General features: G+C 41.7%; 1 protein-coding gene across 1 annotated transcript in view; it reads left to right on the top strand.

The window, feature by feature from the left end:
• The window catches only part of LOC143369379 (contactin), a 43636-nt gene that overhangs the window by 22412 nt on the left and 2738 nt on the right, over positions 1-18486 (top strand). Inside the window, exons 2-5 of the mRNA XM_076813244.1 lie at positions 16221-17069; positions 17147-17525; positions 17707-17809; positions 17991-18463. Of these exons, the coding sequence (XP_076669359.1) occupies positions 16263-17069; positions 17147-17525; positions 17707-17809; positions 17991-18463 (1762 nt within the window). The 5' untranslated portion in view covers positions 16221-16262. The remainder of the gene's footprint in view (positions 1-16220; positions 17070-17146; positions 17526-17706; positions 17810-17990; positions 18464-18486) is intronic.

Genomic DNA, 18486 nt, shown 5'->3' with positions numbered 1-18486 from the left:
GTTGTATTACCGTCATTTACAAGTGCATCTCGCAAATAAATGTATTCTTCAGAGCGAAGCTTGTTCTGATTCAAACGGATGAATATCAATCGTTCTGTTTCGATTTTTGCATACATATCTACGATGTATTGGTGAAACAATTGACGGCATTTCAAAATGTGATTGTCTTCATTCTCCCGAATCATTAATCGGTATGAATAATAGTTCATTGCGCTGCATTTCTTATTTGTTTCTTCGCCACTGACTGGATTTATCATCTTAAGGCTGCCGTCTCACCGGGCCTTGAATGTGTGCATACGCTCACACAAGCTAAGTTAAGCGTGTACGTACACGCGTGTAGTAAACAAATCGTATATTACAACTTACGACCTGGAATCGGCCAAAAGGAAGTTTTTGCGGGTATAGTTGCCTCCAGTAGACATCCGTGCAGACGGGTCTGGTGCGTTTGAACGCTAATAAGCACCGTACATTGAAATAATAATGAATTTATGACTCGAAAACTGACAGAATGAAGCTTCAAGACTTCTCCGTCACCGGCGTTGGTGGTACATTCGAGTTCCGTAGCACCAGCGTATACGTATACGCGATGTAGTAAACAAACCGTAAATTACAACTTACTCTCTGGAATCGGCAAGAAGGAAGTTTTTGCGGGTATAGTTGCCTCCAGTCGACATCCGTGCAGACGGGTCTGGTGCGTTTGAGCACTAATAAACACCGTGGGTTGAAATAATAATGAATTTATGAATCATGTACTGTGACAGATTCGGGTAATGACAGAATGAGGCTTCAAGGATTCTCCGTCACCGGCGTTGATGGTATATTTGCGCCATGTACCATCAGAACCGGTGGAAGTCCAAGCTAACCGATAAGTGTAGGAAATACATAGTTGCCGATACGTATCGAGAGTCGGATCGCGCTGTTGCCGCATTTCCCCTATTACTATTTTGTCGTCACGAAGGCTTGAATGAATCACGACGAAGCGGCTGAAGAACAGAGATGGGCAAAGATAATATTTTGATAAACTCCAATAAAAGATACAGTATTGTCTCGTTAGCGACTCGCTGGTCGGGACCGGCGTTGAGTCGGTATCGTGAACAGAACCCTAATTCCGAGTGTTCGTTTCTCGCTTCTTTTTGGCCGGAGGGGGGAGCGAGATGGAACACTGCGTGCGCGGCGAGCGTGCGCGATGGTCGCAAGCGCAAAGGACAGAATGTCAGGCGTCCGAAAGACGGAGCGAGACAAAACATCAACGCGTCTTCGGTCTCGTACCGTCCTCGCTCGCTTTCAGTGCCTCTCGCTCGCTCTCGTTCCATCTCGCTCCAGGTTTCGCCGGGCAAGGGTGAGACAAAAGTGGTGGGGATAGCGAAGAGTCGGTATCGTGTACACAAAATCGAGTCGCTAACGAGGAAATACTGTACTTTATGTTTATCCGTTCGGAACCAAATTGAATTCATTCGACGACGAAAGATAATTTTTTTATTCGAAGAAGAATAATTTATTTATTCGATCTTTAACCGTAGTTTATTCGACTTTTATTTGAATGCTTCAAACAACTGTCGGCAGCGTGTTTATCCGAACCGGCGCGATCTCTCTTTGAGCCTGAAGACTTGGGCTGTTCGGCGGCAGCTTCTGATTTCGGTCCGAGAGGCATACAGTGTTGCTTGCGGTGAATTATGTATTAATAAATTGTAAAACGTGACGTTTACAGTATTTATTAACATACTGCTGAGATTGTCCAGATTAATGAGTTCAAGCACGGTATAAATCGGATTATTTCTAGAACTGTACTTGGTAATTAAATATAGGGTAACTGTACTCGTTGTTGACAGTGTACCAATAGTTGACACTTTTATTTCTAGTCACAAATAATAAGCTTTTTACTAAAAAAATGTTTTTGACTAATACGCTTTTTGAAAAAGTATTAGTCAAAAGCTTATTATTCGTGACCGAAAATGGTATGGTATGTGGTTTATTGATTCCCCTCAGGGTTACATGTCTCCTTTACATTTTCCTTAACCTAATCTTATCCTATCCTTATCCTAAGTCCTTATCCTACTTCCATCGCACTCGCTTCGCTCGCTCTCCCTCTCCGCTCTCCCCCCCCTCTATCCACGCTCTTACACTATTCCCATTTATCCCGCGCCTGCCGTTTTCTCCTCTTAAAACTACGCCTTTTCCGCTCTCGTCTCCTCCCCTTTCCTCCGCCTTCGACTTCCATTTCCTTTCTTTCATTCCATTCCTCCTTTCATTCATTAGTTCCTTTCTCCCTCCCTCCTTCCCTCTCCTTTCTCCCCGTTTCCTCCTTCCCACTCCCGTCTCATTTCCTCTATCCTCTTCATCCATTCCTCTCCCTTACATCCTTCATCCAATATTTCCTTTATCATTTCCCCTATTCCTCTCTCCCCTCCCTCTTCTTCCCTTGCACATCTCTCTAAAACGTGTTCCCACGTCTCTTCTTCCCTCCCGCATACCCTGCATCTCCTCTCCTCTTCCTTCTCCCAATACCTCCCCCCCCTCATTTCGTTCCCCAGCCTAAATCTTGCTACCCTCCTGCACCTCCCTTCACTCCATCCCGCTGCCAGGTATTTCGGTATCCCCCTTGCTACTATCTCCCTGTACCACCTGTTGTATTTCGACTCCCTTATTTTTTCCCTTCTCTCCTCTGCCTGTCTCCTGCTGTCTTCTTTCTCCATCTCTTCGTACCCCCTCTTTCCCTTTCCCTTTCGTTACCTTCACTCCCTCCTCTCTCCATCCTAAACTCCTTTCTCTCTATTTCCCACCTAGACAACTCTCACCCCTCCTCCCTCTCCCTCTCCTGCACCTCTTTCAGACATAATCTGGCCAACTCCCCTCCCTCTCCCCTGCTCAGCTTCTCTTCGTATCTCGACGCCCTTCCCCCCGCCCACATCCTCAGCTTTTCCCTCTTTGTCTCCTCCCTCACCATATATCCTGGCGTCCTCCAGTCTACCCCCAACGACCACCTTATGAACCTTTCCTGTACCCTCTCTACCTCCTCCCTCTCCTTCCACCCCCATAGCACCGCCCCGTACCCCAATACCGTCCACACCAGCGCATCGAACAGCCACATCCTCCTTCCCCAGTCCTTTCCAAATTTCCTTTTTCCAATTCCCCAGACCTGTCTCATTACGACCCCTGCCTTTTTCACCCTGTCCTGTATGTGCGCCTCATGTCCCCCGTTTTTCTTGAACACATACCCTAAATACTTAAACTCCTTTACCTCCTCAATCTCCCTTCCTTTCCATTTCCATTCCACCTTTCTGTCTCTCCCTCCCCCTTTTCTGAACCTCACCACCTTTGCCTTTGCCACATTAACCTCTAGGTTCTTTCCCTCCAAGTATCTTTCTAGCCGCCTTATCATACACACCATCTCTTCCTCTTTTCCCGCCAGTAACACTAGGTCATCCGCATATGCCAGGGAGCATATCCTCCTGCCTCCTATTCTCACCCCTCCCCAATTCCCTTTATTTAGCTCCTCCTCCACATCCGCTATCAGCAGGTTGAATAGTATGGGGCTCAGCGGGCACCCTTGCCTTAGCCCTCTCGATGTCTAGAATCCCTCCCCTATCTCCCCTCCCACCTTTACTCTGCTAATTGTCTCCCTATATATTTCCTTAACCCTCTCCCTCAACCCCTCCCTTACCCCTCTCTTCTCCATTGCCTCCCATAATTTACTCCTGTCCACCGTGTCGAACGCAGCCTTCAGGTCCACGAACAGCGCTACCAGTTTCCCCTTGCCCCTTCTGGTCTGCTTCCCTATCATGTGGTTTAGCACATATATTTGGTCCCCTGTTCCTCTCCCTCTCCTGAACCCTGCCTGACTCTCCGGGATCATCCCCTCACCTTCCACCTCCTGTTCCAGTCTCTCTCCCAGCACCGCTGCATACACCTTATACAGGGTCGGCATAAGCGTAACTCCCCTGTAGTCCTGTACCCCTGTCCCCCTTCCTTTCTTCACCAGTGGCGCTATTAACCCCTCCTTCCACTCCTGCGGCCATCCTTCTCCCTCCCATACCCTCCTGCAAATCTCCCATGCTGCCTCTACCCCCTTCTCTCCGCCAAATTTCCATGCTTCGTTTGGTATCCCGTCCCCTCCCATCGCCTTTCCCTCCTTCAGTCTCCTCAATACCTTTCTTATTTCCTCTTTGCTTATTCCTTCTTCCTCTCCCTTCCTCCTACTCCCCTCCCCTCCCATTCTTACCCTGTTTTCCACTCCCCCTAGCAGTCCCATGAAATATTCCTTCCACTCCTCTCTTTTTATCTTTTCGTCCACCCGCTTCCTTTTTTTCCTTCCCCTGTTCACTATCTCCCATACTTTGTTTTCCGTTTTCGCTTCCGCCACCTCCCTTATCATACTCTCCCTCTCTTCCCCTTTTTTCCTCTCGCACAGTTCTTTGTACTCTCTCCTTTTCCTTTTATACTCTTCCCTCGATCCCTCCCCCCCTCTCCATCTCCTTAGCCCTCTTCTCACCTGCCTCTTCATTTCCCTGGATTCTCCGTCCCACCACCCCTCCTTCCGCCTTTCCTCCTTGTCCCCCTTCTCCTCCCCTTTCCTCATCACCTCCTTAATCCTTTCTGTTATCTTACTCACCGCCTCCTGTATCCCTTCCCCTTCTATGCCCACTCCTTCCATCCCCCTCATAAACTCCTCTTTCATCCTTGCCGACCACCGCCCTCCTCCTACCTTTCTTTCCCTCACTTTTCCTCTTCTCTCCCCCACTCCTCCCTCCCTCATCGTCACCACCACCGGGTAGTGATCTGACTCCACTCTGTCCCCTATCTTCATCCTTTCCACCCCCATTCTTGTCCTCTCATCCCCCAACACATAATCGATCACCGTTGCCCCTCTTCCCCCCGTGTACGTGTATTCCTCCTCTTCGTCCCCCTCCATGTCCTCGTTCACGTATACTGCCACCACCGTCCATTCCTCCTCCCCCGCCTTTATTCTTTCTTTCTTCCCTCACCCCTATCACTATGCCTCCCATCGCTCTCCCCCTCTTATTCCTTCTCTTTGCCCACTGCGTCTTCCACCTGTATCCCGTCGGCAGCCTGTGCTTAATCCTGTCCCATCCCTTCTCTTCTATCCATGTCTCCAAAAGCACTATTACTTCCCATTCCCCTATCCCCTTCCAAAATTCCACCTCCTTGTTTGCCACCCCCGCTACGTTCCAGAACGCTATCTTCCAGCTTTTCGTTTCTTCCGTTTGTTCTGTCGCTCCCCTTTTCTCTCCCTCCACCCTTAGTTTTTTTACCCTTCCGCTCCCTGTCTCCCTTCTTTCTTTCTTTCCCACCTCTTCCCTGCCCCTTTCTCCTTCTCGCACCTCTTTTGCTCCCCATTCTGCCCTTCCCCTCTCCTTCCCTCTCCAGTCTCTTAGTACCTCTCCCTGCTCATCCCAGAACCACGTTTTCCCCTCTATCTCTATCTTCCCGTACTTTACTCTCACTCTATTCCCTTTTCTTTCCTCCTCTTCTCCTAACACCCTTAACTGCCATTGCATCTTTCTTTCCAGGTCAGAGCGTCCCCTATCCTTTCCTTTCTCCCTCTTAGCTTTCCTTTGTTCCTCATTATTTCCCTCTTCACTTCCATGCTCTCCATTTTCACCTCCAGCTCCACTTCCTCCCTCCCTTGCCTTCTTCCTCCAAGCTCCCTCACTCCCTCTATTCTCCCCTGTATCCCTACTACATCCAGCACTTCCTTTGCCCTCCTCATCGCCGTTCCCTCCCTACCTACCCCTTTAATTATAATGTTCTTCCTTCTCTCTTCTGTCTCTTTCATTTCTAGTTTTCTTTCCATCCCCTGCACCCTTGTTTCCCATTCTTCCCGTCCTGCGTCCTTCCCCACCCCTTCCTCTCTCCTTCCTTCTCCGACTCCCTCCTCCTTTTTCCTCCTCATTTCTAAATTCTTGAGCCTCTCCTCCATTTCCTTGATCTTCTCCTCCTCTCTCTCCACTTCCTCTAATCTTTTTTCCACCCTTTCCATTCTATTTCCCAACTCTTTCTTTTCTCTTCTCCACTTCTCTTCCCATTCTTCCATTTTCTCTCTTAATGACGCCATATCTTCCCTCGCCTCTCTCCCTTGTTCCTTTACTTCCTTCAGATCTTTCCCACATCCGCCCTCATTTCCTTTAATAGCCTCTCTATTCCTCCCCCCTCTCTTTCTCCCTCCGGTGATCTTCCTACCTTTCTACTCTTTTGGAACGCTTCTATTCCACTCTCTTCTCCATGACCCTGTTCCTCTTTCTCTCTCTTTCTCTTCCACAACTCCGCAATTTCACCTATGCTTCCTCCACTCATGCTCCTTTCCCTTGCCAGTCTCTCTGCATTCGTTTTCCTACCTCTCCTTTTCGCTTCTTCTTCCTTTTCATCTACCTTCCTCTCTGTTTCTACCCTTTCTTTTCCTCTTTCCTCTCCCTTTTCTCCCTCTTTCCCTTCCATCCTATCTTCTTTACCTTCCGCCTATTTCCCCTTCTCTCACTCCCTACTTTATCTACTGTCTCCGCTATATCCTTATTTCCTTTCTTCACCGCCCGATGTCTCTCTCTTCCTCTCTTTCTCCACTCTCCCGCCTTTTCCACTCCCGCTCAATCCTTCCGTCCTTACCCTAACCTCAACACTCGCGTGCTTCCACCCTGTTTTTCCTCCTCTCCCTCACTCCCCTTTTCCTCGCCCTATCTCTCCCTTTACTCCCAGCTCCCCCTTCTCCCTCTGTACCCACTTTTCACACCCTACCTGCCCTACTAACACCTTATCCACTCCTATCTCTCACACTGCTCACTCACACGTCACGCTTCTTACAAACCGGAAATGGAAGTCCGTGACATAAAAAATAAAAGTGTCAACTATTGGTACACGGTCAACTACGAGTACAGTTCCCTAAATGTAATCTAAATTCTAATTAAAAAATGCTAAAAATAAACCGATTTATACTGTGTTTAAAATTATTTTCATCTGGAAAATCTCAGGAGTATGTTATTGAAACGTTCATGACGATACAATAGCAAATGTGGAAGTTTTACATTCTATCAAAACAAACAACATAAACAATCACAATTTGTGATTCAATTTGAACTAAATCTCAGACATTGAGTGTTCAAAGTGATCCGCTTGGCATTGAATGAACCGTATATATGATATTTTCCATTCTAACCGAAATGGATCGTAACCCACTTCCAACTATCACGTTCTTTACGAAAAAGACAAAAGGTTCTACGTTCGGGAAGTTAATCGCACCGCGATTACCGAAAATACAAAATTTATCGAGAAATGATACTAAAACTTTGCAGCCGTTCGTAGTATATCACCATCGAAATTGCAGTACAAGAAAATGATTATTTTTTATTGACTTTAGCATTATAGCGTTTACTATATACAGCAATAAAAGATATTTCTAAAAAATTCTAAGCTGTGAAATAGAAATCGACAAATACTAAAAACTAGAAAATAAAAAATGTATAAAAAATAATTTTTATGATAAACGATTTTATTAAAAATGCACTAACAACTAAAAAATAATTCTTTTCTTGTACTACAATTTTGATGGTGTTAATATCACTAACTAATTCACTAATGAAATTGTAGAGCACCATGTGCAACCAGAAGTTGAAGTAAGTGATTCATATCCTGTTATGAAATATCGTGCCCCACGATTTTATTGAAAGTTAATTATTTATAGTGATATTAACACCACCCACCCTTTTATTACTTTTTCTAAATAAAACCCATGCCACTAATCAGATTTTTTTTTTATTAAATTCTAATATGAAATATAAATATTATATCCCCCCCCTCCCCCGTTTCCGCCGCGCCTACCGCCGTGGCCACCCCGGCGCCATCCTCCACGGCTTCTGCGACTGCCACGGTCGTGCTTGTAGCGCAACCTGCGCAGCTCTCTTTTCATCTGAAACAATACAATAAAAATTACAAATTTTACATCTACCCGTACATATAGTGAATCCCAAAAATATTCGGACCCAAATGAATTAGCGTTCTGACAATTGCCACGTTTCGTACAAAGTTGTTTGGTATGAAGTAAGCATACACGATGCTTCTGTGGCTAGTGTCTGCAAAGGCGATGCCGCCAATAAGCCGCGCCTCGCTGAGTATCGTGGATTTCGACGCTTGAGACGAGATTCACTACTAATTTGTATACAAATTCTGCTGTAGGATTACATTTCACGTTCGACCACGCGGTGTCGTTTCGTTTTTTCTGGGCTTCGCCTTCGCCGTTCATATCAAACAAACTTCAGAAAAATACACACACATTCAACATAACTTGCCTTTGCCATTTCTTTTTTTAATTTTCGTGTTTCCTCCTCCTTTTTCTTCTCCTCCGCTTCTTTTTTAGTTTTCAAAATCTCCCTCTCTTTTTGCGTTTCCTCCTTCTTTCTGTCTTTCTCCTCTCTCCCATTGTCTCCTCCGTCTCCGTCCTCATTTCCCGGCTGACGCCAGGTCAATGCATCCTTGATCTGGAAATGAAATAATGAATGTATTATTTTATGGCAAATAGTAAGATTGCACAGCGTGATTCTCTCGCTAGAATCGTAAAGAAAATGCCGCGAATAAGCCGCGCCTCGCTGAGTTTCGTTGAAGTGATGAATTTCACGTTCTGCATTTCTCATCAGATATTTGCGAAAATGGCGTCAACCGATTCCTTATGTCGTCACGATGAAAATGGCCCCAAGCTAATTTCGAGCGTCGAAATCCACGAAACTCAGCGAGGCGCGGTTTATTGGCGGCATCGCCTTTGTAGACTCTAGCCAGAGAATCACTTTGTATAACAGTATACAATATAATACTTACATTATGCATACTCTCCATTTGTTTCTTGAGCGTCCACCTGGTTGGCGTCTTTCAGCAGAATGACGCTCCACGCAGCGGACTGTTTGCGCCGTTGCCTGGTTTGTAGAGCGTCATTTGTTTCAGTTCGCACCACATACGAATTTTTGGATTCACATTTCACGTTCACGGTTCGCGTTTACGTTTTTTTTGTAACGGTTAGAAGGATTTTGAGTCGTGGTGCGTTGTGTTGTATTGTCTTTGTGTTTGTGTTGTGTTTGTTGGTTTAGTGTGAAATGAGTGACACTCTAAATGTGAATATGCAGGATGTGCAAGAAGATATGGACAATAATTCTCCGTTTCGTTCGCGACACTTACGTCCGTCCGCAAGGAGATTTTCGAAACGGAAAGTATATCGCGAAAAGAGAAGGCCTTTGACCCTTCAGAAGAAACAGGAAAAGGCAAAATCAGTAGACGACACTGCCGTAGGACAACATCCAGAAGAAGTAGCCGAGGAGCGTATAGTAGAGGAACCATCAACATCCGATGGACGAAATCATATGCATCAAGAGATAATGTACTTGCCATCTGATGAAGATACTGATACGGCCAGTTCGGGAGTCACCATCCCAAAAAATGATTGGATATTGCAGGGCATCGTAGCACCGATGAGTTTCTGCAACTTTTGTCAATTGATCGTTTCTCCGATGAAGAACAATATCTCTAGGTTGGAATTGATCTCCGACTATAACAATTGCCACTTCGTTTATAGTTGGAGCATTGAATCTTCGCACATGTTCTCCAGCAGGCGTCTTGTCAGCATGAATAACAATCTTGTGTGTATCAGATGGCATCATGTCAATTGCTGTTTTGAACAAACGCACTAAATTGTTTTTTTCGTGAAAAAGCTCTTGCAGTTGGGAAACGATGGACCTTTTTATGCCGGTAGTAATTCCGCAGCGTGCATTCAATTCATCATTGCTATCACCGATGAAATACATTTGTAGGAATTTATGTTGACCATCTGGAAAAGGAAGCAGGGAGCCGGCTTTATGATAAATTTGTCCTTTCACTTTGATAGTTGGCATGAATTGAGCTGTTACGATTTCTGCGCCGAATGACGTCATTTGGAAGCATGAGTTGTATTTCCTGATGTTAGATAGGAAATGCTTTAATTCGGTAGTATATCCGGCAACCAAAGTTTTTAATGGCTCTGGTGGTTCTCCAAGTTGAGGAAGTTTAATTTTTCCGGCGGCGCAACACATTCCTTTCGTTTCTCCATTAAATTTCAGAGCCTTGCAATAAGGACACACTTCAGTCATAGTGCCGATGAGAACATACCGGCTCAAATTATAATCATCAACTGGGTTGTGCCGGAATGCAAGACGATTGTAATCGCGTGATTGCTGAGCACGGAGTCGTGTTTGACGTTGATCTGCTGTTTCTCGTTGACGTCTTTCAGCCATTCTCAGCTTGTCGCGTTCATTCTGTTGATAACGAAGCAGATCTGAAACTGGCGAACGCGATCGCTGTGTTCGCAACCGTGCATCCTCAAGTCTGGCTGCACGTCGCTCTGCTGTTTCCTCGACACGTATTTGAGCCATTCTTTGTCTGTTTCGCTCGTTCGATGATGCCCGTTCTTCCTCAGTTTGATTTGCAATTACTCGTCGCACTGCTTCTGCTCCGCGTGTTCGACGACCTAATTTTGATCTTCTGCGAGGCATTATTTGGTTGAACTAAAGCAGATCGATCTTTGATAATTGAAATCGGAACAGGTCCATACGTGCATAGGTAGAATCTATATAGTGTTCTGCGCTCTGCGCGAAAGAGATGCGCGTGACGGTTGCCCGTACAGTGGTGGGGATGCGAGTCCCATCGTTAGCTGTTCTGTGAGCGCTGCGATTCACGAAAACCTTGCTTCACTAAAATCGTCATTGCTCGGCTTCTATTTGTCATAGCTTAATGTCGCATACATATAAACCTTCCTCGAGAAATGCTTTACACCACGGTGCAACCAGCATCACAATCCGTCCAGTGGTTTCGGAGGTTTAAGATTTTGAACAAACGAACAGTTACATTTTTATTTATATAGATGAAGATGATTTCTAAAATTCGTTGTTTCACGTGAAATCTGAACTGGATTTTTAAATAATTATGAAACACAATGTTTACGGAGTTTATTATTTCATTTGTTAAAAATGCTTCAATTTTATTAATGTTCCTGTCCATATAACCGTTGGCTATTAACAAATAATATAACAAAAAGTATTAAAAAAATATTGGGAAACACCGAAGTTATGAGGTTTTTCCGCGAATTCTATGTTACGTGCCCCATTGTGCGACGCGTATGTGTAGACGCAAAGGGGAAAAGACGTGAGTTTAGACGAGCATCGCGACCTATAAAAAAGCGGTCTCCGAAAAAGCGGAAAAGGGAGTCTGACAAAGCGATGACCAGTTATCGGCGAAAAAATTAAAAAATTCAAAGCATTTCGAAGTGAATGTAGATTCGACATTCGGCTACCGAATTTTAAACTTTGGGGCTGTATTCGCGGCTATTATAGTGTAAGAGCTGGCTACATAGGGGTCAACGTGATTCAATGGTTTTTAATTTATTTAACTGCGGCGCCCAAAATTAAAAAATCTGAAAAAATAAGGACAATAGTAACAATGATGCGGACTTACAGTAAAAATATAATTATAGTACTAAGACTGCTTCGAAACACAACCGACATTTTTCAGCATTTTTGGCGTTTTTTATTTTTCACAGCTTGGTTTTTCAATTTAAAAATCGGAAACGATTCCCTAATGTGTGCCTCGGTAACAGAAATGCCTCTGATTTTTTTCCAAATTTGTCGTGCACTAGTATAGCAGAAATTCGGCAAAAACCTGATTTTCTACTTTTGTCCTTTACTACCTCTGGGTCGAGATATAAAGTTGAAACTTGCCACAAATGGTTCGTTTTTTTATAAGCTTTCGAATGATTTATCGCGAGTTGAATTCGGTTCAGGGGCACATTTGACCATTTTAACTGGCTATACCCTTTCGGATGAATCGAATTGCTGATTTCTTAAAAAAAATCACAAATTTTGCTGTTTTAGCCCATAAAATAGGGTTCCCATCTTAAACTGATTTCACAATTAATTTCATTAATCTTTAGAGAAAATTATCAGTTAAAATATAATTGTTCTGTTGTCATTATTTACTATAATATAGAAATATTTCATAATGAAACAATAATGTTAATGCAAATGTATTTTAGTAAGATTATTGATAGTATGTGTCAGTCAGCATTCTTTTTATGTAATTTCAAACTTTCATTTCCGAAAAGTATTAAAATAATTTAATTACTGAATACACTCCTCACATTAAGGTGTTAGGCCACCTTGGTCGAAGCAAAGTTATAGTCATTTTCGGCAATGTTTTTTAGGAAGATAATGAAATAAATGGAAAATTCAATATGTACAACTCTGGACGGAAAACTGGTATGTTTTTTCGTACAAAATGGCGGCTGTAGAGGCGTGATACGCGAAATCTTGCAGAACGACGTTTTCCACGGTGTTTAACCTCACCTATACCGTTGGACCTAGAACAATACACCAAAAAATTGCATTTTCTATATGCCTGAAACTAAAGAAGTACCATTGTACGCCCAACTTTGCTTTAAGCTACTTAGTTATCTAATATTTCGGGGGTGATGTTCTTAAATTCTGCCATAACACGTTGACGTACACTTTACTTTTTAATGTACCTCAGAAAAATAAATCGGGTGAAGTCAAGTCAGGTGAGCGTGCTGGCCACTGACCAGTTCCATCACGTCCAATTTCCAAGTCTTCTATCCAAGTCTTAATTTATTTGTCCGAAGGTCATTTGAACGACAACATATTATACACGGTTGAATTTGTCTTTTTTTTTTCTATAGCGTTACCCATAAATATTTTATGTGTCGGTGAAAAGATAAGTTATAATAGTTATTAAGGATAGGAATAAATGTTTTATTATCAGTAAAATCGAACCTTCAAGTCATACGAAATACCGGCAGTAGCAAATGTTTTGGAACTTTCATGATCCCCCCGAATTATATTACGGGACCTGCTCTGCACTAGGGCCCCACAAGGAACCCAGCCATATATACTTACGCTACCCGCCTACGAGCACGCACCTACACCAGAGCTCTGCAACGGGCGGGTATATCGCGGGTCAACCTGCCCGTTACCCGGCCATTTTTCGACCCACCTGACCCGCCCGTGCCCGCGGCGGATAAGTCGGGTCATCGTTGATTTCTATCCGCCCGAGGCGTCATGACGTCACCACGCGTATACAACATTCTCGGGCGCCTCGGCTGGATAGAAATCAACGATGACCCGACGTCGGCGGGTTAGTGAAAGTTCGGGTCCGGGCGGTTCGGGTGCATCGAGTTACAGTCGGGTGACGGACGGATCAAACCCGCCCGTTGCAGGGCTGACCTACACTACTGCAATTCTTCTCACTGATTTAATTCTTAGCAACAGGACTGTTCGACGTTCGGCTGATTGTTCTCAGCTAGCCGATAAAAACAGCTCCTTGCGTTACACTAATGAAAATACGTTATTCCATTAAAAATAACGTCGATGACCTTGAAATTTCGGGAAACATGACTGTGAGAAAAAAATTTCCATCACACTAATTGCCCCTCTGAAGCAAATATTTTTATTCGTAGACATTTTCTCTTATCATTAAAAACAACGGAAATATTTTAGGTTTAAATGGTAGGTGGCATTGCAGGAATACTGCACGGCAATGTGCGCGCATTAGGATGGCTCTTATTTTCGACTTCTGAATTTTCTTCGTGGCACCCCCCAGAATAGTTCCAAATAATAAAAAAGAAATCTGTGTGAAGTTTGACCCTGATCGAATAATGGGAAAAGGCCCTTGAACATTTAATTTATTATTTAACACATATAACATATAATATCCCCCAAGTTATTAATTACATAAGAAAATATGTCAAACAAAAGTTGTAGATCCAAATAAGGTGCATTTTTATTTTGTATTACTTTTTCAGACGGTTTTCGAAAAAAGTTCGAAAAACTGAGAAAAAAAACATTTTCTTTTCAAATTTTGAAAGTTTAAATCCTACTCGAACACTTTTTATTTGTGATGGCGAAACAAAAAATTGTAATTTTTATTTTCGAGGACTATTTTGTAAACATTTAAGGGGGCAGGCATATACCGAGATATGCCAAGATGATAAAAAAAATGTTTTTCCATATTTTCACTGTTTGTTATGTCATGAATGTTTCCTGAAAAATTGGGATCGAAATTCGCAAAAATATCGAAGATACACAGAGTGTCCGCGGGAAGACTGGACAGTTGGATATCTGCTAAAGTATTGGAGATAAAATTTTTTTTTTACATGGGATTGCATGGTTCGAGAGGGCCAATTTATTAGCGCAGACGAATTTTTCTTCGATTATTATTTTAAAAGATACGATGGTCAAGTTCGGTTTTTTAAATGGAACTAATTTTTTTGAAGAGGTGAGTTGATAGTGCGTTCTAAGACAAATTCAATAAGCATTAATGTATACACTTGATTTCCACTGGTTTTTGAGATATTGCGCTTGCAAATTTACTGATTTTCACTGGAAGAAAACCCGCTGGAATAGCAAGGACCGGGGACGGTCTTGCTGGCGTCGCGGGTGGCCTTGCCTGTTGAAACAGATACCTACCTGACAAAGGTCTGGGTTAGGAATGCCAGGCCCAAAGGCTGGCCAATTTTTTTCAACAAAATAAACAAAAAATGTTTGAGAAGGATTCAAATTTGAAAAATTTGAAAAAGAAAAATGTTTTTTATTTGTTTTTCGGACTTTTTCCGAAAAACGTTTGTCGCGCGAGAAAAAGTAATACCTACAACATAAAAGATGCACATTGTCTGGTTCTACAATTTTTGTTTGACCAATTGTTGTAACCCAACCAACGCCCAAGCGTAACGACACCGCGGTTCATTCCGATTGTCACAATCGACCGCCGAAATCCGGCACAACCGCAAAAGGTTTCTCGGAAGCGCTCCGAGACCATCAGTACATGGTGAAACACCCGAAAAACGCGCGAAAGACGGAGATCCCCGATGATCCCCGCTTCGCCCCGGTTAAAGTATAAGAACGATGTACGAGCAATGCGAGCTCAGACTTGATACAGACTTTACACAAGATTCACGCCTGATTAGGCATAGTACCAGTGTCACTCAGATCAGGACAGAATAAACTTGTTTAAACCTTACGGTGAGTTCCAACTCTTTAAACCGCAAGGATCCCCTACCTTCGGTTCTCAACCGAATCCTTCCGTCCCGACATTCTCACCCGAACCTTCGGAGCCCGTTGCACGACGACCCTGTAGGACGACCCGGAGCACCCCGAGATTCTTTGCCAGAATCTCGACCCCAGGCGCCTTGACACAACAATATTTTTTTATGTAATCAATAACTTGGAGGATATTATATCAAATAGACTTTGTAAGCTGCTAAATAATTATTTAAATGTTCAAGGGCCCAGAGGCACCTTTTCCCGTTATTCGATTGGGCTCAAACTTTACACAGAATTTGTTTGTATTATTTGGAACTATTCTGGGGGGGGGGGGGGAGAAAATCATGAAAAAAATTTCACCAAGAGCCACCCTAGTGCGCAATATTGCAGGTATATTGCACGAACGTTGCCACCACAATATTCCATGGCAATATATACGCAATATTCCACGTGTATTTTATGGCAATATGTGAACAATATTCCACGGCAGTGTGTGCGCAAGATTCCCGCACCATTGCACAAACGTTGCCATTGCAGTATTGCACGCCAATGTCTCCACAATATTGCAGCAAAATTGCAATTCAACCTGCAACAGTGTGCTGTATGGGAAGTGGTATTATAAAACTAGGAACTGATTCAATATCATTCACTTTATTGTAAAACTGATTTATTAATCTGTAGTTGTGAAGAATTTTTAACGTAATGGATGAAATTACTATTCTGTAAAAGAAAAAAAAATTATATTTGTACAAAAAAGTGTACAAAAAGTGATGGTCACTTTTTTCAGGGATGATTTTACACCTCTGGATCGGTAGATATTTGTAAGAAAACTTGCCGCAAATTGTTTATAACATTGAAATTTAATGTAATTTTTTCACATCAACTTATTCTGCTTGTTAAAAGCAAAAAATGTTAAGGAACTATATGTCGCAAACGTGTAATTTTCTGAAAAACTTTGAACATTTTTTTCATCTAATACATAGATCACTTCATCCATGTTAAAACTTCATCAACTTTTTGTGAAAACGGTGCGTTTTGATAAATACTTAATTTCATTTAAAGTAATGAAACTATAATGAGACTGTGTCTTCCATTTCAATTTACTAAACAATTTGCACTAGCAGCTAATGGTATAATTTATAATTACAGAGAACTTAACAACTTATCAACAACATCGAAGTACGCATAGCAATGTATCATATACAAATAATGTTGGCATATGTTCTTATTGTCTCACCGAATGTACTTACTCAAAATGTTTTTTATGGAGAAATAATGCATCGATGTCCACAACACTGGATATCATTCCAAGAATCATGTTATCGTTTTATAAAAAGTCCACTTAAGGAAAGAGAAGAAGCAAGAAAAAATTGTCAAGCTTACCAAAGCGATCTTGTTACGATTAATTCCTTGGAGGAACATGGGTTTATATTACAGCAGTTGTTGTGGCAAGATCCTCAACATCATAAATGGTACACTGGTATGAAACATCAAAATGGAAACTGGATAAATGAAGGAGATAATACTCAGTTACTAAACATGGACAATGCATTTTTACCTGAACCAAATGATAATAACTTTGCTAGAGACTATTTAGCATATTCTTACCATAACAATCTACAACATTGGGGACTAGAAAAAATAACTGGCAGAGAAAAATTGTTATATATTTGTGAAGCTCCAATATCTAATTTACATAACTTAGTAGAAGATGACCGTACCTATCAGTATGGTATTGAAATTAGTAACCCCACTCAAATACCTAGAGGGCCATACTTTATTAAACAACCCGTAGATAAAGTATTTGATGTATCAAAAAGGAAGATAAGTAATGATGTTACTTTAAGCTGTCTTGCTGGTGGTTATTCTGCACCAACTTATGAATGGTTTAAGGAAGATTATGAAAATGATAGATTAATTGCAACAAGAATAGATCCACTAAACAATACCAGATATACAGTCAGTGGTGGCACTTTAATTATTTATGAACCTGATCAGGTAATTGTATTTAAAATTTTATAAAATTTATGTATTTAGAGAAAATCGTTTCAAGAATATTGACTAATTGTTTTTAGACAGCAGACAGAGGTTCATATCATTGTAAAGCAACAAATGAGTTTGGTACAATTATATCTGAAAGTGTAGAATTGTCATTTGGATATATTTTGGAATTTAATTTAAAACGCTCTGAGGAACGTGGAGATCAAAATTGGGGTAAAGCTGTATATTGTGATCCACCACAACATTTTCCCGGGGTAAAATATTATTGGGCACGTGATTATTTTCCTAATTTTGTGGAAGAAGATAAACGTGTTTTTGTTTCCCATGATGGGGCGCTTTATTTTTCTGCATTAGAAATGATTGATCGTGGAAACTATTCCTGCAATGTTCAAAGTGTTGCCTCTGATACTGGTCGTAATGGGCCATTCTTTCCATTGAGAGTTGACCCACATTGTAAGTACTTCTTTTTTATCAAATATGTATTATCTCCTATCATTTATATATGGGGTATAAAAAGTTTGCATAAATTCAGGTTATATTTCCTTTTATTATTAAAGATTACATACTTATATAATTTCAACTTTTCCTACAGTATGCGATTTTTAATATTCTTATAGGTTCTTTTGCTTTTCAGCTTCATTTCAACAGTTAAAGTTTCCTAATAATTTTCCGAAAGCATTTCCAGAGGCTCCAATTGCTGGAGAGGAAGTGAGACTCGAATGCATTGCATTTGGATAGTAAGTTGTTTAGTAAAAATATACAATTGAATAGTCATATTGAATATGCAATATGAATAGTTGCAGCCGAGCCATGCATATATACTACATGTTGATATATAATGATTTCCATTACATTAATTTTATTAACGTCATTAATAATTACACAATTAGAATATAAATACTGTTTAATTTGATATAGCCCTGTTCCGTCATACAATTGGACAAGAAGAGGGGCACTGTTACCACGTGGAGCATACACAATTAGTTATAACAGGGTATTAATAATATCAAAAGTACATGTTGACGATCAAGGAGAGTATGTTTGTAGAGTTTACAATGACAGATTGTCAATTGAAAATTCTGTAAGACTAACTATACAAGCTGCTCCTAATTTTACTATTCCATTAGTGGATAAACACACAGATAACAGAGGAGAATTAACTTGGACTTGCGAAGCGTTTGGAATACCAGATGTAACTTACAGTTGGGTTAGGAATGGTGAATTATTGGATATTGAAACACTTCATCCTGAAGATAAGGATCGATATTCTATACAAGACAATGTGTTAAGTATACAATATTTAGATCCAGAAAGAGATCAAGCTATGTATCAATGCCGTGCAAAAAATCAATTAAAGACAAAATACTCGTCTGCACAACTTAGAGTTTTGTGTAAGTTGGTACTCAACTATTCG

Source organism: Andrena cerasifolii, chromosome 5, assembly GCF_050908995.1.
Source record: "Andrena cerasifolii isolate SP2316 chromosome 5, iyAndCera1_principal, whole genome shotgun sequence".
Taxonomy (NCBI): domain Eukaryota; kingdom Metazoa; phylum Arthropoda; class Insecta; order Hymenoptera; family Andrenidae; genus Andrena; species Andrena cerasifolii.
The sequence above is the reverse complement of the archived record's forward strand: the minus strand, read 5'-3'. Positions and strand labels throughout refer to the sequence as shown.